This window comes from Xenopus laevis, chromosome 9_10S, assembly GCF_017654675.1.
Source record: "Xenopus laevis strain J_2021 chromosome 9_10S, Xenopus_laevis_v10.1, whole genome shotgun sequence".
NCBI classification, from domain to species: Eukaryota; Metazoa; Chordata; class Amphibia; order Anura; family Pipidae; genus Xenopus; species Xenopus laevis.
The window spans coordinates 15,779,642-15,796,641 of NC_054388.1; the positions used below are offsets into that span (position 1 = coordinate 15,779,642).

General features: G+C 43.5%; 1 protein-coding gene across 4 annotated transcripts in view; it reads right to left on the bottom strand.

The window, feature by feature from the left end:
* Positions 1–17,000, bottom strand: part of gnas.S (GNAS complex locus S homeolog) — an 81,455-nt gene that overhangs the window by 48,057 nt on the left and 16,398 nt on the right. The window contains exon 1 of one of the 4 annotated variants that reach the window (XM_018237292.2): positions 6,279–6,874. The exons of 2 other annotated variants lie outside the window; for them this stretch is intronic. In XM_018237292.2, coding sequence (XP_018092781.1) covers positions 6,279–6,417 — 139 coding nt within the window. In that variant the 5' untranslated portion in view covers positions 6,418–6,874. 4 annotated transcript variants of the gene reach the window in all.

Here is a 17,000-nt window from a genome sequence, read left to right on the forward strand (position 1 = left end):
TAGGTCTTGTGGGCCCCCAAGTCTTGAAGAAGAATATAAAGGGAAATAAAAACATGGCCCGGGAGTACAAAGATTACAATGAATCGGATAGGAATAACTGGTTTAGATATGCAGAACAGCGCCACTGGTTCCCGTGTCCCCAAACTGCCACATCTAAACGACTGGGCTTCAAGAGTCAGAGGGTCCCCTTGATCTCATTAGAGGAGGCTCAAGTGGCCCTTTAATTCCATGGAGATTGGGAACAGCTTCCATGCATCGGCAATTGTAACAAGAAACTCTTTCATATAAAGGGCAGCTGTTATTTTAACTGTAACTTTCCAAGAAGCGCCAGAAGAAAACCAGGAACTCTCAGGATGACGGGGCCTGAAATACAGAGCGGGGTTTATGGGCAGAACAAGGTTTGGGGCGGGGGGTGCTGAGAAAAGCAATGGCGGACCAGATTTGCGCATTAGCATTCATAGCTCTTGTAGAATTCTGGGAATTGTAGTTTAACAGAAAGGATAACCCAGCTTTATACAGTACCATTGGCATGCGTTTGCAGCCCCCTCTTCACTTTAATGGGAAACATGAGACAGTACTGGTGCTTTTCACCCAAAAATGTGGGCAAAGGGTGGTGGGCTGTAAAAAAAATATATTGTTTTTGAATGGGATTAACCATAACTTACTGCAGAGCCGCACAACCCAGCTATGGATTTCAGGAAAACAGCCAATACTGGAGGAAGCAGCATGGCAGCTCCCTTCTCCTATCGGAGACATTCTGCTAGTGAAGCCAATGAACAGGTTATGATTTAGATGAGGCACAACACTATGGCAGCTTCCACCGAAGATAAAACACACCTTCCTCTACTTGATTTTTCCTGCAATGTAGTGATCAGTGATGTAGTTTGTGTCCCATGACTCAAGGACTGTAAGGATATTAGTAGACCTGTATAAAAGCAGTTGGATCAGTGAATCCAAATATACTGATATTCTTAAATAATACACAAGAGCCATGAATATCCTGTAAATTGGATCCTTATGAATGGTGCTTAGTGATGTCATCGGTTATAATCGGAATGCAGTGATGTAATTTCGGTCACATGACTCAAACTTCTTTATTATAATAAAGTACCCCCTGTTGCAAAATATGAGGCTATTAGATGTCACCTTGAAGTTCCATGACCTGTATAAAAACACTCTGCCTTCAGCCTGTGTTTTTATATGGTCATGGAACTCCTTGGTAACTTATATTATCCTTATATTTTACAAGAGGGGGTACTTTATTCACTATATTATTCCCTCTAAAATCAACAGCATGGTGGAACAAATCCAAGATGCTGCCAATGGGCACCATCATGCAGCGTTTCCAGAACACACACACACAAGGATTTCACCTGGCAAACGTAAGAGCATTTAGATGTAGGGAAGTGTATTAGGGAAATAATGGGAATGGTGGTTACAGTGGAGACATATAACTTTGAATTCTTGCCAGGAGAGTTTATTAAACACATATAGGCCACAGAAAAAGAAAGGGTTACTTATAGGGTATATTTTACCTTGAGAAAGTGATGGATACGGCAGGGGTCCCCAAACTTTTTTGAGCAACATTCAGATGTAAAAGGAGTCAGGGAGCAATGCAAGCTTGAAAAATGTTCCTGTGGCACCCAATAAAGATAATAACGATTATTATCTTTCCTGCGACCAAAGATCTATCATTTTCAATACAGGCATTAAGAGCTGAATAGTCAGATATAAAGGCAGAAAATAGAATTTGAGCTGTATCTGACGATTCAGCAGTAAACCCTGGCCGATGCATGAGCATATTCAAAGGCGCATTATTGATATCCAAGTCTTTTGCAGATATTGGTCGGCTCGTCTTTTGCAATAGACACACCGAATATCGCACAAAACTAATAATATCTGTATTTCTATGATCACTTTAAGGGTGGTGGCACACGCTGCGATTCGGGGAGATTAGTCACCCAGCAGATCAATTTGTTTTCTGAAGTCGACCGAAGTTGCCTCACGAGGAAACTTCTGACGACTGCGGAAATCCGAATTGATCCGAGTGCCATCCCGCCGGCCATTTACATTCTAGCCGGCAGGAAGGCATTTCGGGAAGATTAGTCGCCCGAAGAAGAGGAGATTTGTTAATGGGCGACTAATCTTCCCGAATCGAAGTGTGTGCCACCACCCTAACAGCTGTGACTGGCCATTTGTTAGGCCCTATCTGGACTGGTAGCCTACAGGAGGCTCTCATAGGCAGCACACCTGGCTTTTATGCAACCAAAACTTGCCTCCAAACCAGAAATTCATAAATAAGACCCCGCTTTGAGTTTACTAGGAGCAACATCCAAGGGGTTGGTGAGCAACATGTTGCTTTCAAGCCACTGGTTGAAGATCACTGGGATAGGGCAATAACTTGATTCTCATGTACAGGCATACTGTTGGAGTTCTCAACTCTAGACACCTCTTTACTTTGGGCAAAGGGGAGCATAAAAACACCTGAGAGGGATAAGATAGAACAATCCTCAGGCTTTGGACCAGAAAGACCAGGAACTCCGTTGTTGCGGAGAGCTATTTTAGGCAACTCTAAGAGGTATCCAGAAATAGTTTGGAGATGGGGGTGAAGAAAGCTTTGGATTAGACAAGATTGGGTTGGTGGGTACCTTAAGAGGTAGGTACAGAAGAAGGCAGGAAAAGGCCCCAAGCAAAAGTAAATAAATATAACGGGTACAATACAAAGATGAGACCAGCAGAAGGCTAAAAAAACAATAAGGCCTATGGAACATGAGTTTTCTAACCACAGGTAGATATCTCTGGGTGAACAGGGTGACTAATCTGAAGGCAACATGACCCATCTAATGTACTCACCAAGCAACTGGCCCATGGCAGTGCCTTTCTATTGTTAGATCAATCAGGCAAATCGCTGAAACAGCAGGGAGTGAAGAGGAGATGCACTGGCCAACATGGGGCATTGTAAAAAAAATATTAACTGCAACCCTGCCCGACCCCAAAGCATACAATATCAATAGTATACTTAGTTGGGTTCAAGAGTCCACCAATCATAGAGGCACGTCATTGGTATCTGTATGGCCAGCTTTAGGAATATAATTTGCAAGGAAGCAGTTAAAGCTCAGTTGGGTCAGAACAAAGCAAACATGGAAAAGCTTCTAGGATTTAACATGGCAAGTTCAGCTAGCACTGGTTAAAACAACGCAAAACAAGGTTGCCAGTCTTGCTCAAGAGAAAAAGGCAACAGGAAGGCTGCTAGCTTGGCACAGAGGCAATGGGAAGGCTGCTAGCTTGGCACAGAGGGAACAAGGCAATGGAAAGACTACTAGCTTGGCACAGAGGGAACAAGGCAATGGAAAGACTACTAGCTTGGCACAGAGGGAACAAGGCAATGGGAAGACTGCTAGCTTGGCACAGAAGGAACAAGGCAATGGGAAGGCTGCTAGCTTGGCACAGAGGGAAAAAGGCAATGGGAAGGCGGCCAGCTTAGCACAGAGGCAACGGGAGGCTGCTAGCTTGGCACAGAGGGAACAAGGCAATGGGAAAGCGGCTAGCTTAGCACAGAGGCAATGGGAAGGCTGCTAGCTTGGCACAGAGGGGAACGGGAAGGCTGCTAGCTTGGCACAGAAGCAACAGGAAGGCTGCTAGCTTGGCACAGAAGCAACGGGAAGGCTGCAAGCTTGGCACAGAAGCAACGGGAAGGCTGCTAGCTTGGCACAGTGGGAACAAGGCAATGGGAAGGCTGCTAGCTTGGCACAGAAGCAACGGGAAGGCTGCTAGCTTGGCACAGAGGGAACAAGACATTGGGAAAACTGCTACCTTGGCACAGAGGGAAAAAGGGAATGGGAAGACTGCTAGCTTGGCACAGAGGGAACGGGAAGGCTGCTAGCTTGGCACAAAGGGTGAAGAACAAGGAAAGCTGCTCGCTTGGCACAGATAGAATCAAAGCAAAGGCAGAAATCCTGGCACAGACCAAGCACAATAAGGGAATACCATTAACCCTTAAATGTAAAGGGAAGATTTAAAGTTTGCTAAGGGGATCAGCTGGGACGGGGCAGCAAAGAGGTCAAGGACTAGTATAGGTAAAAGAGCAGCAGGTCCAGACTGAGAATTAAAATAGGCCCTGGCATTTCAGGTACACAGAGGCCCACCCAGCCCACTAAATACTGACTTTCTATGGCACCTTATAGCAGGCCCTCTGGCATTTGCCAGAACCACAGATTGCCAGTCCAGCCTGGAGAGCAGCAAACTCTGCAAAGTTCTAAGTGCACAACATAGAGTGAATGGGGGAGTGGGAGACTCCAAGCTTGGCAGAAAGCATCACATCAGGATTGGAGTCAATCAGGAAAAACTAGTTTTATAACTGGGGGTATGGTACAAGCAGGGATAGCATTTGGTCAGCAAGGAGGAAGAACAAGCATGTTATTTGGTTGGAAGGAGGCTATTACCAAAAACAAGGGGAGGGTGTAAAAAATAATATTGGTAGGCCATAATACAGAATCATGAGCAAGACATTGACGTAAGATGGTAAAATAATGGGAGGAATTTGGGGTACTAAACACATTTTGAAAGGATGGAGTAAGAACATGGTGTAATGAAAAAAGTTGCTGAAAATAAAAGTCTTGGGGTACACACAGACTAGGAGGAAGGGACAGTTGCTCATGCACAGAAGGGAAATGTGAGAACTAGCTGCTTGCAGGAAAGAATCAAAAATCATATTGTATAAGGGGTATTGAAAAGGAAGGTGGGTTAATGAACTAGTCTGTCTGGGTGACTATTTTGGGGGTTGGAAATAAAACAATGATATAGAGAGTTGGCAGGGGTTTGGGGGTACTATACACAATATGGTAAGGGAGGAAAGCCATTGGGGCACTCAATTAAAGGAAATTGTGCCCCAAGTATGGAATGTGCTAAAAAGAAAGGGGGGTTAGTTCTATAAATAATATGGAGAAGGGCATAGGCAGTTAATGTCAGCATGTGGGGCACTGTGATATTTTGGGGGTAACAATATACAATGTGTTTTTGAGACTAGGCACAAAATTATCTGATAAACATCTCATGGGCAAAACGGTAGTGAGCTGATGGGGCGCAGAACACAATGTTGGGAAAATAGCCTGTTCCTGACTATCTAGCCTAAAATCCCTGGGGTGCGTGGGGGTCATCCTGGAAGGGTGACAGTTGATATATGTGACATAGATGTGTGTGGGAGCAACTAACAGAGGTAGATCGAAGAGCTGATACTGTTTTGCCGAAATAATGAAGTGGATAAAAGATGGAACATTTTTGGGACACAGTGAGTGGGAAGCAAAGGCAGAGTTGCAAAGTTAGAAGGAGGGTGGAAAACGGCAGGAATATAAGGGGGTGGATGGCCAAGACCTGTGCTGGAGGATAACCAAAGGCCAGAGAAATATTACAGGGTGGAAGAACATAAGGAGTAATATTGTTGGGGGGGATCCCCTTGTTAGCTGCCCCCAAATATAAGGAGAGATATTTGGGTGGGGGGGGCAGGTAACCATTGGGCAGATATAGGGAGAATGAGTGTATGGGGGGTAGAATGAAGGGGTGGATATAAGGAGAGATATTTGGGGCAGATTTCAGGAGAATAGGTATATGGGGGATAGAATAAAGGGGTGGCTATAAGGAGAGATATTTGGGGTCAGATTTAGGGAGAATGAGTGAATGGGGGATAGAATGAAGGGGTGGATATAAGGAGAGATATTTGGGGTCAGATTTAGGGAGAATGAGTGAATGGGGGATAGAATGAAGGGGTGGATATAAGGAGAGATATTTGGGGTCAGATTTAGGGAGAATGAGTGAATGGGGGATAGAATGAAGGGGTGGATATAAGGAGAGATATTTGGGGTCAGATTTAGGGAGAATGAGTGAATGGGGGATAGAATGAAGGGGTGGATATAAGGAGAGATATTTGGGGAGCAGATTTAGGGAGAATGAGTGAATGGGGGATAGAATGAAGGGGTGGCTATAAGGAGAGATATTTGGGGCAGATTTTGGGAGAATGAGTGGAGAGAGACTGTTGGGAGGGTATAATGTAAGTATATTTGGGGAGATGCAATGGAGAGGTTGATATTGCTGTAGGAGAGGATATGAGAGATTATATGAGAGCAGAGATGTAAGAGGGGGATATTACTGGGGCAAATAACCAAGAGAAGGATATCAGGGCTGTTATTGTGGGGGCTGAGCAGCATATGAGCAGGGGGAGGACATCTTGTAGCAGATATTGACACCCCCACCCTGGCCCGGGGCCCCAGCATCAGAGAACTCACCGAGCAGCAGAAGCCTGTGCGTCGCCCTATACACCTGCTTGTCCTTCTGCAGCTGCTTCTCGATCTTCTTGTTGGCCTCCCGCTGCACCTTCTCCTCGTTGCGCTGATCCTCGGTCTTGCTGTTGCCCAGACACCCCATGGTCCGTGTGGGCTGCGGGCGGGCCGCTCAGGAAAGAGCGCGGGAGGCGGAGGCCAAACAAACAAGTAGGCCGCGGCCCTCCCCTCCGATCCAAAGCTAGCGGGCGGCGGGGAGGGGGCCGGGGGAACTCCGGGGCCCCCCAATCCTCACTCAGGGGCTCGACTGGATCCGATGCGTCACCCCCAAAGCAGCATGGGACCCCCCGGGAGTGAGGGGATCAGGGAGGGGGCATTCCCCGGGGGAAGAAGAAGAGATCCTGGGGTTACGAGTTTGGGTCCCCCCGTGGGGGGGAGGGGCTATTGGGAGGATGGGGGATCCGAGCCCACTCGCATTATTCTCTCCGCGACCGATCCTGCTCCTCCTGCCGCTCCTGCCGGGGACTCCGAGCTCTGCTGTGGGGTGGGGCCAACTCGCTAGGCATGCTGGGACATCAGCCGCCCTGCCCCCGGGTACCGGCCCGCCCGCCTGCCCCGCCCACTGAGTCCTCATCGCTGGACTCCAACCGGCCCATTCCATGTATATAATAGTGTCCCGCCTGCGCCCTCGTGTGTGACCTCCCACCGGCCCAACACTCGTACCAAAGGGGCCCACCGGCCCAGACACCCACTCCCACATCACTGGGTCCCTCCACCGACCCCTCACGCCTTCATTTTGGGGCCGGGACCTGCCTGGTACTCACCTTCACCCCAATACCGGGGTTCCACTATATCTGTCTGACACCCCACAACACTGGGACCCCACCAGCTAGGCTGATCACAATGTTATTAACAGGGGGAAAAGATAAATATATAGGAAGGCCAGTTTTTTTTTTTCCAGAAAAGGTGGCAACCTACTACCACCCCTACCTGCCTGACACCCCAAAACATTGGGACCCCACCAGCCCTGCCTGACACCCCACAACACTGGGACCCTACCAGCCCTGCCTGACACCCCACAACACTGGGGTCCCAGTGATGCCCCAAAAATGGGGGGGGGGTCTCACCAGCTCTGCCTGACATTGACGTAAGGATGTTTCCACTTGTCCAGAGCCCAATGGAGATGCCTTTACCCTACTCCAGCTGACACTTGGCACTGCACTTTTTTTTTGCCCACTGATGCCCACTCCCTACATATAATTATTGTGTTGCCACTGGTACCAGAGACCGTTTGGGATTTAGAGCTGTCCCTATAAATATCGCCAAATAGTGCATCTAGTTTCAGGCCATTGTCTTTGATTGTAAGCTTTGCAGACAAAGGGTTGTGTCTAAGGGCTCTTACAGACGAGCGTTTTTACCTGCGCTCCCCTGCGTTCCGTTTTTCTGCGTTCAGCCGCAGGGGAGCGCAGGAATAGACGCATTACATTTTTTCCAATGGGGCTGTATTCACACAGGCGCGTGTAGGTGCCGAACGCAGGAAAAATGCAGCATGTTGTGTCTCAACCTGCGTTCGGCGCCTACACGCGCCTGTGTTAGTACAGCCCCATTGGAAAAAATGTAATGCGTCTATTCCTGCGCTCCCCTGCGGCTGAACACAGAAAAATGGAACGCAGGGGAGCGCAGGTAAAAACGCTCGTCTGTAAGAGCCCTTATAGAGTGTTGATAATAAAATAAAAAGGCTTCAGTGTATCGATACATTTGTTCCCATTGTTATACAATAGAACCCCCATTAAACAATTTTCAGGGGACCAGAAAAAAATAGTGTAAAATCAGGTGAAATGTAAAATTAGGAAACTGCGTTATGCATTTTATAATGGAATCACAAAACATGGTGTCAAGGTATGTAAAATTATGGTTTCACTTTATTGTACACCATAGCGAATTAGGCACCCCAATATCCCAGTATTAACACTCAAATTATGGGAACCTTTTCAGAGTCCCAGGCTCAGACAGAACTTATATCTTAATGAAAGATCAGTCCCTCAATGGCAATGCAGACCCAGCCTATTTGCTTACACAGTTTAACATACATTTTATTTCAATTAAAGCGGTTGTTCACCTTTAAGTTAACTCTTAGTATGCTGTAGAGAGTGATATTCTGAGACAAATTGAAATTGGTTTGTCATTTTATTTTTACTTATTTTTACAAACAGCTCTACAGTTTGAAATTTCAGCAATCTGGTCGCTAGGATCCAAATTTCCCTAGCAACCATGCATGTATTTGAATAGAAGACTGTAAAATAATTAGGACAGGGTCTGAATTAAGAAAAAGTAGCAATAACAATAAATTGGTAGCCTTACAGAGCATTTTTTTTTAGGTGGGGTCACAGACCCCCATTTGTAAGATGGAAAGAGTCAGAAGAAAAAGGCAAATAAACAAAAAAGCTATACAAAATAAATAATGAAGACCAATTGAAAAGTTGATTGGAAATGGCCATTCTATAACTTTTAAGTTATCTTAAAGGTGAACCACCCCTTGAAACCTGCCCTTGACCCACTGAGGGTTCACAAAATTTTTATATCAAAGATATTTGTCCCAAGACTCATCTTCAGTAAAAACAAATATTTATTATTCACATTTTTTAAAAAGTATTATGATACATACTGACCCCACATGGCCCACCTTACACGTTTCGCACCCTTCGGCACTTAGTCATAGGTGTCTCTGAGGGTTCAGCCTAAAAACATAATATCTGTTACTATTACACCCAGTCATTAATGCTATAAACTACCCTAACTGCTAAGTACCCCACAGTCACCTCTCCAAACACCTTTAGGGCTCTTACTCACTGGCGTTTTGACCTGCGCTCCCCTGCGTTCCGTTTTTTGGCGTTCAGCCACAGGGGAGCGCAGGAATAGACGCAAGTCATTATTTCAAATGGGGCTGTACTCACTCAGGCGCGTGTAGGCGCCGAACGCAGGTTCAGACGCAACATGCTGCATTTTTCCTGCGTTCGTCGCCTACACGCGCCTGAGTGAGTACAGCCCCATTTGAAATAATGACTTGCGTCTATTCCTGCACTCCCCTGCGGCTGAAAGCCAAAAAACGGAACGCAGGGGAGCGCAGGTCAAAACGCCAGTGAGTAAGAGCCCTTACACCACCCACATCTCTTTGCAAACTGTCTCCTGCTGTATTTTGCCAACAGCTTAATAAGCCCCCAAGAGACCCTGGGCAGGAAGGCAAAGCAAGGCACAGGCAATTCCACTGGGCAGGTTAAGTGATCATTTAGTGGATGCCCAAATGAATTGTGTAATAAACAGGCAGGTGTGATACCCTAACTAGATACAGGTAAGGGAATTGCACTAATTGTAATTAAATTAACAGTCTCTCTTCTCCTTTCTGTCAGACACGAATGCATATTATAATGCAAATATACAAGTCCTTTCCACACTATATTTAATTCAATTACATTATGTGCATATATGATATGGGGGTTACACTGTGACAGTGGTTGGGGGAAAGATGGGGGTATATCTGTGCCTATATATTATACAGTTACATTATGTGCATATATGATATGGGGGTTACACTGTGACAGTGGTTGGAGGAAAGTTGGGGGTATATCTGTGCCTATATATATTATACAGTTACATTATGTGCATATATGATATGGGGGTTACACTGTGACAGTGGTTGGAGGAAAGATGGGGGTATATCTGTGCCTATATATTATACAGTTACATTATGTGCATATATGATATGGGGGTTACGCTGTGACAGTGGTTGGAGGAAAGTTGGGGGTATATCTGTGCATATATATTATACAGTTACATTATGTGCATATATGATATGGGGGTTACACTGTGACAGTGGTTGGGGGAAAGATGGGGGTATATCTGTGCCTATATATTATACAGTTACATTATGTGCATATATGATATGGGGGTTACACTGTGACAGTGGTTGGAGGAAAGATGGGGGTATATCTGTGCCTATATATTATACAGTTACATTATGTGCATATATGATATGGGGGTTACACTGTGACAGTGGTTGGAGGAAAGATGGGGGGTATATCTGTGCCTATATATTATACAGTTACATTATGTGCATATATTATATGGGGGTTACACTGTGACAGTGGTTGGAGGAAAGATGGGGGGGTATCTCTGTGCCTATATATTATATAGTTATAATACACAAAAGCCATGAATATCCTGTAAATGATATCTTTATAAACGGTGAGTTCTGATGTCATCAGTTATAAACGGTGAGTTCTGATGTCATTTCTGTCACATGACCCACTGAAATTTGTGTATTATAATAAATAAAGTACCCCCAGTTGTAAAATATGAGGATATTAAAAGTTACCTCGGAGTTCCATGACCTGTATAAAAACACTCGGCCTTCGGCCTCGTGTTTTTATATGGTCATGAAACTCCTCGATAACTTATAATATAGTGAATAAAGTACCCCCTCTTGTAAAATATAAGGATATTATTAGTTACCGAGGAGTTTCATGACCATATAAAAACACGAGGCCGAAGGCCGAGTGTTTTTATACAGGTCATGGAACTCCGAGGTAACTTCTAATATCCTCATATTTTACAACTGGGGGTACTTTATTTATTATAATACACAAATTTTAGTGAGTCATGTGACAGAAATGACATCACTACTCACCGTTTATAACTGATGACATCACTACTCACCGTTTATAAGGATATAATTTACAGGATATTCATGGCTTTTGTGTATTATATCCTTATATTTTACAAGAGGGGGTACTTTATTCACTATATATTATGTGCATATATAGGAAATGGTAGATGTGGGACCCCCCGTGGAAAGCCATATTTGCCCGCTCGGCTCAGTGATGGAGAGCTGTGTATGTATTTGGTCTGCACTACTGATGTTTGCAGATCACCCTGATAGTGTTTTGGCTACGAAGGGAATTAATCAGCACTGGGCACTGAAAACAGCCCTGAGGTAAGGCAGAATTATTTATGTATCTGTAAGGAGAGAAACCTTCAACCTTGAAGACTCCAATTAACACCGAGGGGAGAGAGACAAACAAAAGGCCTCGGCACTAATTCTTTTTTTCTCTACTATTTTTTGTTGTTGTTGTATTTATAAATCCCTAAAATTATACATTGCACAAACCCAAAGACTCTTTTAATGTAATTTCCTTACTGCTGGTGATACTTGGAGGTTATTTGAGCGTTAAACATCTTTTTAACCCTTGCATTATAGTGCTGATTGTTAACCAATCACAGTGAAGTGCCGCTGTCACTTTGCATCACTTTGTATAGAAGAAATGACCACTGCAACTGTCACTGTAGGTAGATGATTATGGGGTAAGTGACCTGTAGTCAGTAACTACATTTCCAGCTCTTGAGCAAATGACAGCTGAGGGTTCAGGGAGTTCTGGGACTAGTACTACAACCTAAAGGGCCACATGTAGGACACTTGCACATTTGAACATTGATATAAAATAGCACAGTTCAGCAGGAACAGCCCCTACGTTTGCCTATACAGAGTTTATGTGATATTAGGGATTACCTTGGGCAACACAGAATTCTGCCAGAAAATATCGGCGACCCATTTATCAACAGTATCATTTCTTTTCAAGTTTTAGAAACCACGAATAAGCTAATTTTCCTTAAAACAGTCAATACCATGTCATTTATTAAAATTTAAAAAAGCACGAATGAAAAAAATAAAACCGCTAAAAATCGATCCTTTAAAAAAACGCTAAAACCCAAAAAAAAAATTTGAGTTATTCAGACAAAAAAAAATCAGAAAACCTCTGAATTGTTTAAAAATGGTCCAATAGGATCAGCGCAGCTCCCCTCGACTTCTCTAGGACCCTGACAGCTTTTACTTTTTCATGGTATTTACACTAAATAGATCTTTATGTTTTAGAGAAATATATTAAAAAAAACAAATGTTTAGAGAGTTGTGAAAAAAATAGAAATTTGAATGTTAGTATGCCCCTCAATAGAAGGGCTCTTATGCATTTATACACACATGCTGAGCAAGAAAACACATATATTGGTTTTATATGCATTTTTTAAACGCAACTAAGTGCAATTTTGTGAGCTGCAAACACAACCTTTTATCTGTCTTTTGCATGCATCAAGTGCAAGTGGGAACCAGAGTTGGGCCAAGCCAGCCGGGCTCCCTAGGCAACCCGGCCGGCTATCTAGCTCCCTGCCCTGACTGTGTACGATGGAGTGCACATGCACTGTGAAGACACATCAGGGAAAGGACATGCTGTGAGGACGCACGGAAGGGAGGGCAACCCCCCATATTTCCCCCGGAGTATCCAGAATTTGGGCTCTGTCATCGGGACGTTACGTCACAGAGAGGTGTGCACATGCATAAGACAGAATCAACGTCATTTACACCTACATCACTTCCAGGAACAGGGATTTTTTGTGGCCCACTCAGGCCTGGATTTGTGGGCAGGCCACAAAGGCCCAGGCCTAGGACAGAAAATTGCTGAGGGCACGCTAGCTACATCTGACCACCCGGTCCCCAGTTCTGGCAATCTAGGGAACTGTCTGAGAAGTAGGTGAATGGCGGGGCTGAGAGGAAGGTGGTTGTGAGTAAACTAATAGGGGACAGGGATGTGAGTGAGGGGGTCGGCAACAGGCAGGGGGACAATAAGGCTGTGAACAGTCAGGTAAAATAACCTTTTATGAATAATGTGCAGATATCCTATAGATGCCCATTCTAAGTCCTGCCCTGCTTTATGGCTGAGATTCTAGCTATCTGTATAACAGAGCATTCTGTCCCAGTGGCTGCACAGATCCTATCTGATCCCCATTGTAAGCAGCAGTTCGGTCCTGCTTTATGGCAGCTGAGATTCTAGCTATCTGTATAACAGAGCATTCTGTTTCAGTGGCTGCACAGATCCTATCTGATCCCCATTGTAAGCAGCAGTCCTGCCCTGCTTTATGGCTAAGATTCTAGCTATCTGTATAACAGCGCATTCTGTCCCAGTGACTACACAGATCCTATATGACCCCATTGTAAGCAGCAGTCCTGTCCTGCTTTATGGCTGAGATTCTAGCTATATGTATAACAGAGCATTCTGTCCCAGTGACTACACAGATCCTATATGACCCCATTGTAAGCAGTAGTCCTGTCCTGCTTTATGGCTGAGATTCTAGCTATATGTATAACAGAGCATTCTGTCCCAGTGACTACACAGATCCTATATGACCCCATTGTAAGCAGCAGTCCTGTCCTGCTTTATGGCTGAGATTCTAGCTATATGTATAACAGAGCATTCTCCCCAGAGGCTGCACGGGGTTATTCCAGCGAGAACTATGGAGCGATCCTCTTCCAGCTTCTTCTTTCTTCAAATTTCCCGGCAGACGGATGCACAGTAGAATAAAATAGTCGGCTTTTTAGTTAAAGTTCAGCTTTTCACTCTAATGCACATGCGCAGTGGCGAGAAGCAAGAAGAAGCCAGAAGAGGATCGATCCATGGTGCTCACTGGAATAACCTGGGCTTTGGCACCCCCAAGTGTGAAACGACTTTCCTTCTCCTTTAAGTAGCTCTGTTTCATAAAGTGGTATACCTTATAACTGTTCCAAAAATAAATTGACTGTGCATCAAAACTAAACATAGAAGTGATAATGGTAAAGAGAAGCATTATCACTTTAATGTCTGTTCAAAAGTTCATTAACTGTAGAACCGAGCTCGATATGAGCAGTATTCACCTGTCTGGACACTCCCTGAACAATAACCTGCCAGATATGCAAAACAGCAGAGTGACGACTTTGCTGTGACATTACCGGTTGGATAGAGTATTCCACCAGCCCCCCCTTTGTAAAATGCAGGTAATGTGCACAGAGATACCAAGGTATGCTTGGGACCCTGTATGGGATTTTAAAAATGATTTCCTTTTTCACTGTAATAATATAACCATAGCTTGTACTTGATCTAAACCAAGATATAATTAGTCCTTGTTGGAAGCAAAACCAGCCTATTGGGTTTAATTGATATTTACATGATTTTCTAGTAGATTTAAGGTATGAAGATCCAAATTTTTTTTATCTGGAAACCCCCAGGTTCTGAGCATTCTGGATAACAATACCTATACCTGTATATATATATAATATACCTTCTTTTGTAAAATTTAAAGGGGACCCGTCACCCAAAAAAATTATTCAAAATCCTATTTTATCACATTATTTTATCACATTATCACATAGCAAAATGAACTTTAATTACAGTGTATAAATTATTTGAATTATGTTTCCTTCAGTCTGGGAATTCAAAATGATAGCAAGCAGACAGCAGCCATTTTGTGGACACTGTTTTTAAGGAAAGCCTTGCATCATCTCAGAATCTTGTTTGTGCACCAGAATGGGGGACCCGATGTCCATCCCCATGCCCTGGCTCCACAATTAAATGGTGAAGAGAACTGGGGAATGTGGGGAGAGCAGTGACATCTAGGAAGTGCTGAATGGAAAGTGAAAGTAATTGTCTGCCCCGCCTCTATGCCCATGGCATAGAGGAGGGGCAGACAATATTTGATTAACATCTGAGATTTTTAAATGAGCTTACAGCAGCTATGAATGCTTTAATAAAAAATAGAAATTGGATTTTATGTTTAATTTGAAAAGGACTTTTATTATACAGATTTTTGTGTCTGGGTGACAGGTCTTCTTTAAGGATATTATTAGTTGCAGAGCCATTCATGATTGTGTAAAGAGACCAGGCTGAAGACTGAATTCTCTCATACAGCTTCGTTTATAACTGATGACATCACTAAGAGCCGTATATATCCTTATAATACACAAAAGCCATGAATATCCTGTAAATTATATCCTTATAAACGGTGAGTTCTGATGTCATCAGTTATAAACGGTGAGTACTGATGTCATTTCTGTCACATGGTTCATTGAAATTTGTGTATTATAATAAATAAAGTACCCCCAGTTGCAAAATATGAGGATATTAGAAGTTACCTCGGAGTTCCATGACCTGTATAAAAACACTCGGCCTTCGGCCTCGTGTTTTTATATGGTCATGAAACTCCTCGGTAACTTATAATATCCCTATATTTTACAAGAGGGGGTACTTTATTCACTATATAATACACAAAAGCCATGGATATCTTGTAAATTATATCCTTATAAATGGTGAGTACTGATGTCATCAGTTATAAACGGTGAGTAGTGATGTCATTTCTGTTACATGACTCACTGAAACTTGGAGTTCCATGACCTGTATAAAAACACTCGGTCTCGTGTTTTTATATAATCATGAAACTCCTCGGTAACTTATAATATCCTTATAATTTACAAGAGGGGATAGTTTATTCACTGTATAAACAGTGCTTAGTAATAAATAATGAGCCCCCTATTTGAGGATATTAGAAGTTTTCTCAGCGATACATGACCTGTATAAAAGTACTTGGCCTCCAGCATCTTCCCTTTATACGGTCATGGAACTCCTTTTTGATTTATAATTTACAACAACTATAATTTCAATAAAATCTACAGGATAAAAATGGCTATTTTGTATTTGTATATATATATAGTGAATAAAGTACCCCCTCTTGTAAAATATAAGGATATTATAAGTTACCGAGGAGTTTCATGACCCTATAAAAACACGAGGCCGAAGGCCGAGTGTTTTTATACAGGTCATGGAACTCCGAGGTAACTTATAATATCCTCATATTTTACAACTGGGGGTACTTTATTTATTATAATACACAAATTTTAGTGAGTCATGTGACAGAAATTACATCACTACTCACCGTTTATAACTGATGACATCACTACTCACCGTTTATAAGGATATAATTTACAAGATATTCATGGCTTTTGTGTATTATATATATATATATACTGTGCTATTATCTACACTGCTACTATAGGTGCTGCTGTACCGTTATCCCACTGCTACTACAGGCGCTGCTGTGCTATTATCCCACTGCTACTATAGGTGCTGCTGTGCCATTATCCCACTGCTACTACAGGTGCTGCTGTGCTATTATCTCACTACTACTATAGGCGCTGCTGTGCCAATATCCCCAGTGCTACTATAGGTGCTGCTGTGCGATATCCCACTTCTACTACAGGTGCTGCTGTGCTATTATCCCCACTGCTACTACACGTGCTGGTGTTTTTATCCCACTGCTACTACATGTGCTGGTGTTTTTATCCCACTGCTACTATAGGCGCTGGTGTTAGTACAGTGGTCTTTGAGTAATTCAAAATATAAAACCTCTTTTATAAAAAGTCTTGTGACCGGTGCGTATTTGTGTGCAGGTAACAAACTGTGTTTCCCGTAAGTGATTCACAAGAGCCCAGGGCTTACAGCTTCTCAATAAAGAGACAGTCTGTAGGCTCTGAATGACACAATGAGTCAGGCTGTGACAGCAAACACTGCCGCTCAGGGGCTATTCACATCCGCACAATAACAAGATCTTGAGGGGAACAGACAGTGCCTCAATCTTCCTCCTCCTGGAGCCTTTGAGCCCCAACACCACCTTCAGCTCCCAACACTGCCCAGGAAACTGTTTACCCGCCATTCATTGACTTTCTGTTTACATAGTAACTTGGGTTGAAAATAGACATGAACCCCAGATTCATCCTCATAAAACATTTGGTTCAAAATCATTTTTTTAGCCTGAAACGGCACTTTGAGATATGAGGGGGAACAAGAAACAAACTATTTGGAACATTTTGTATCAGAA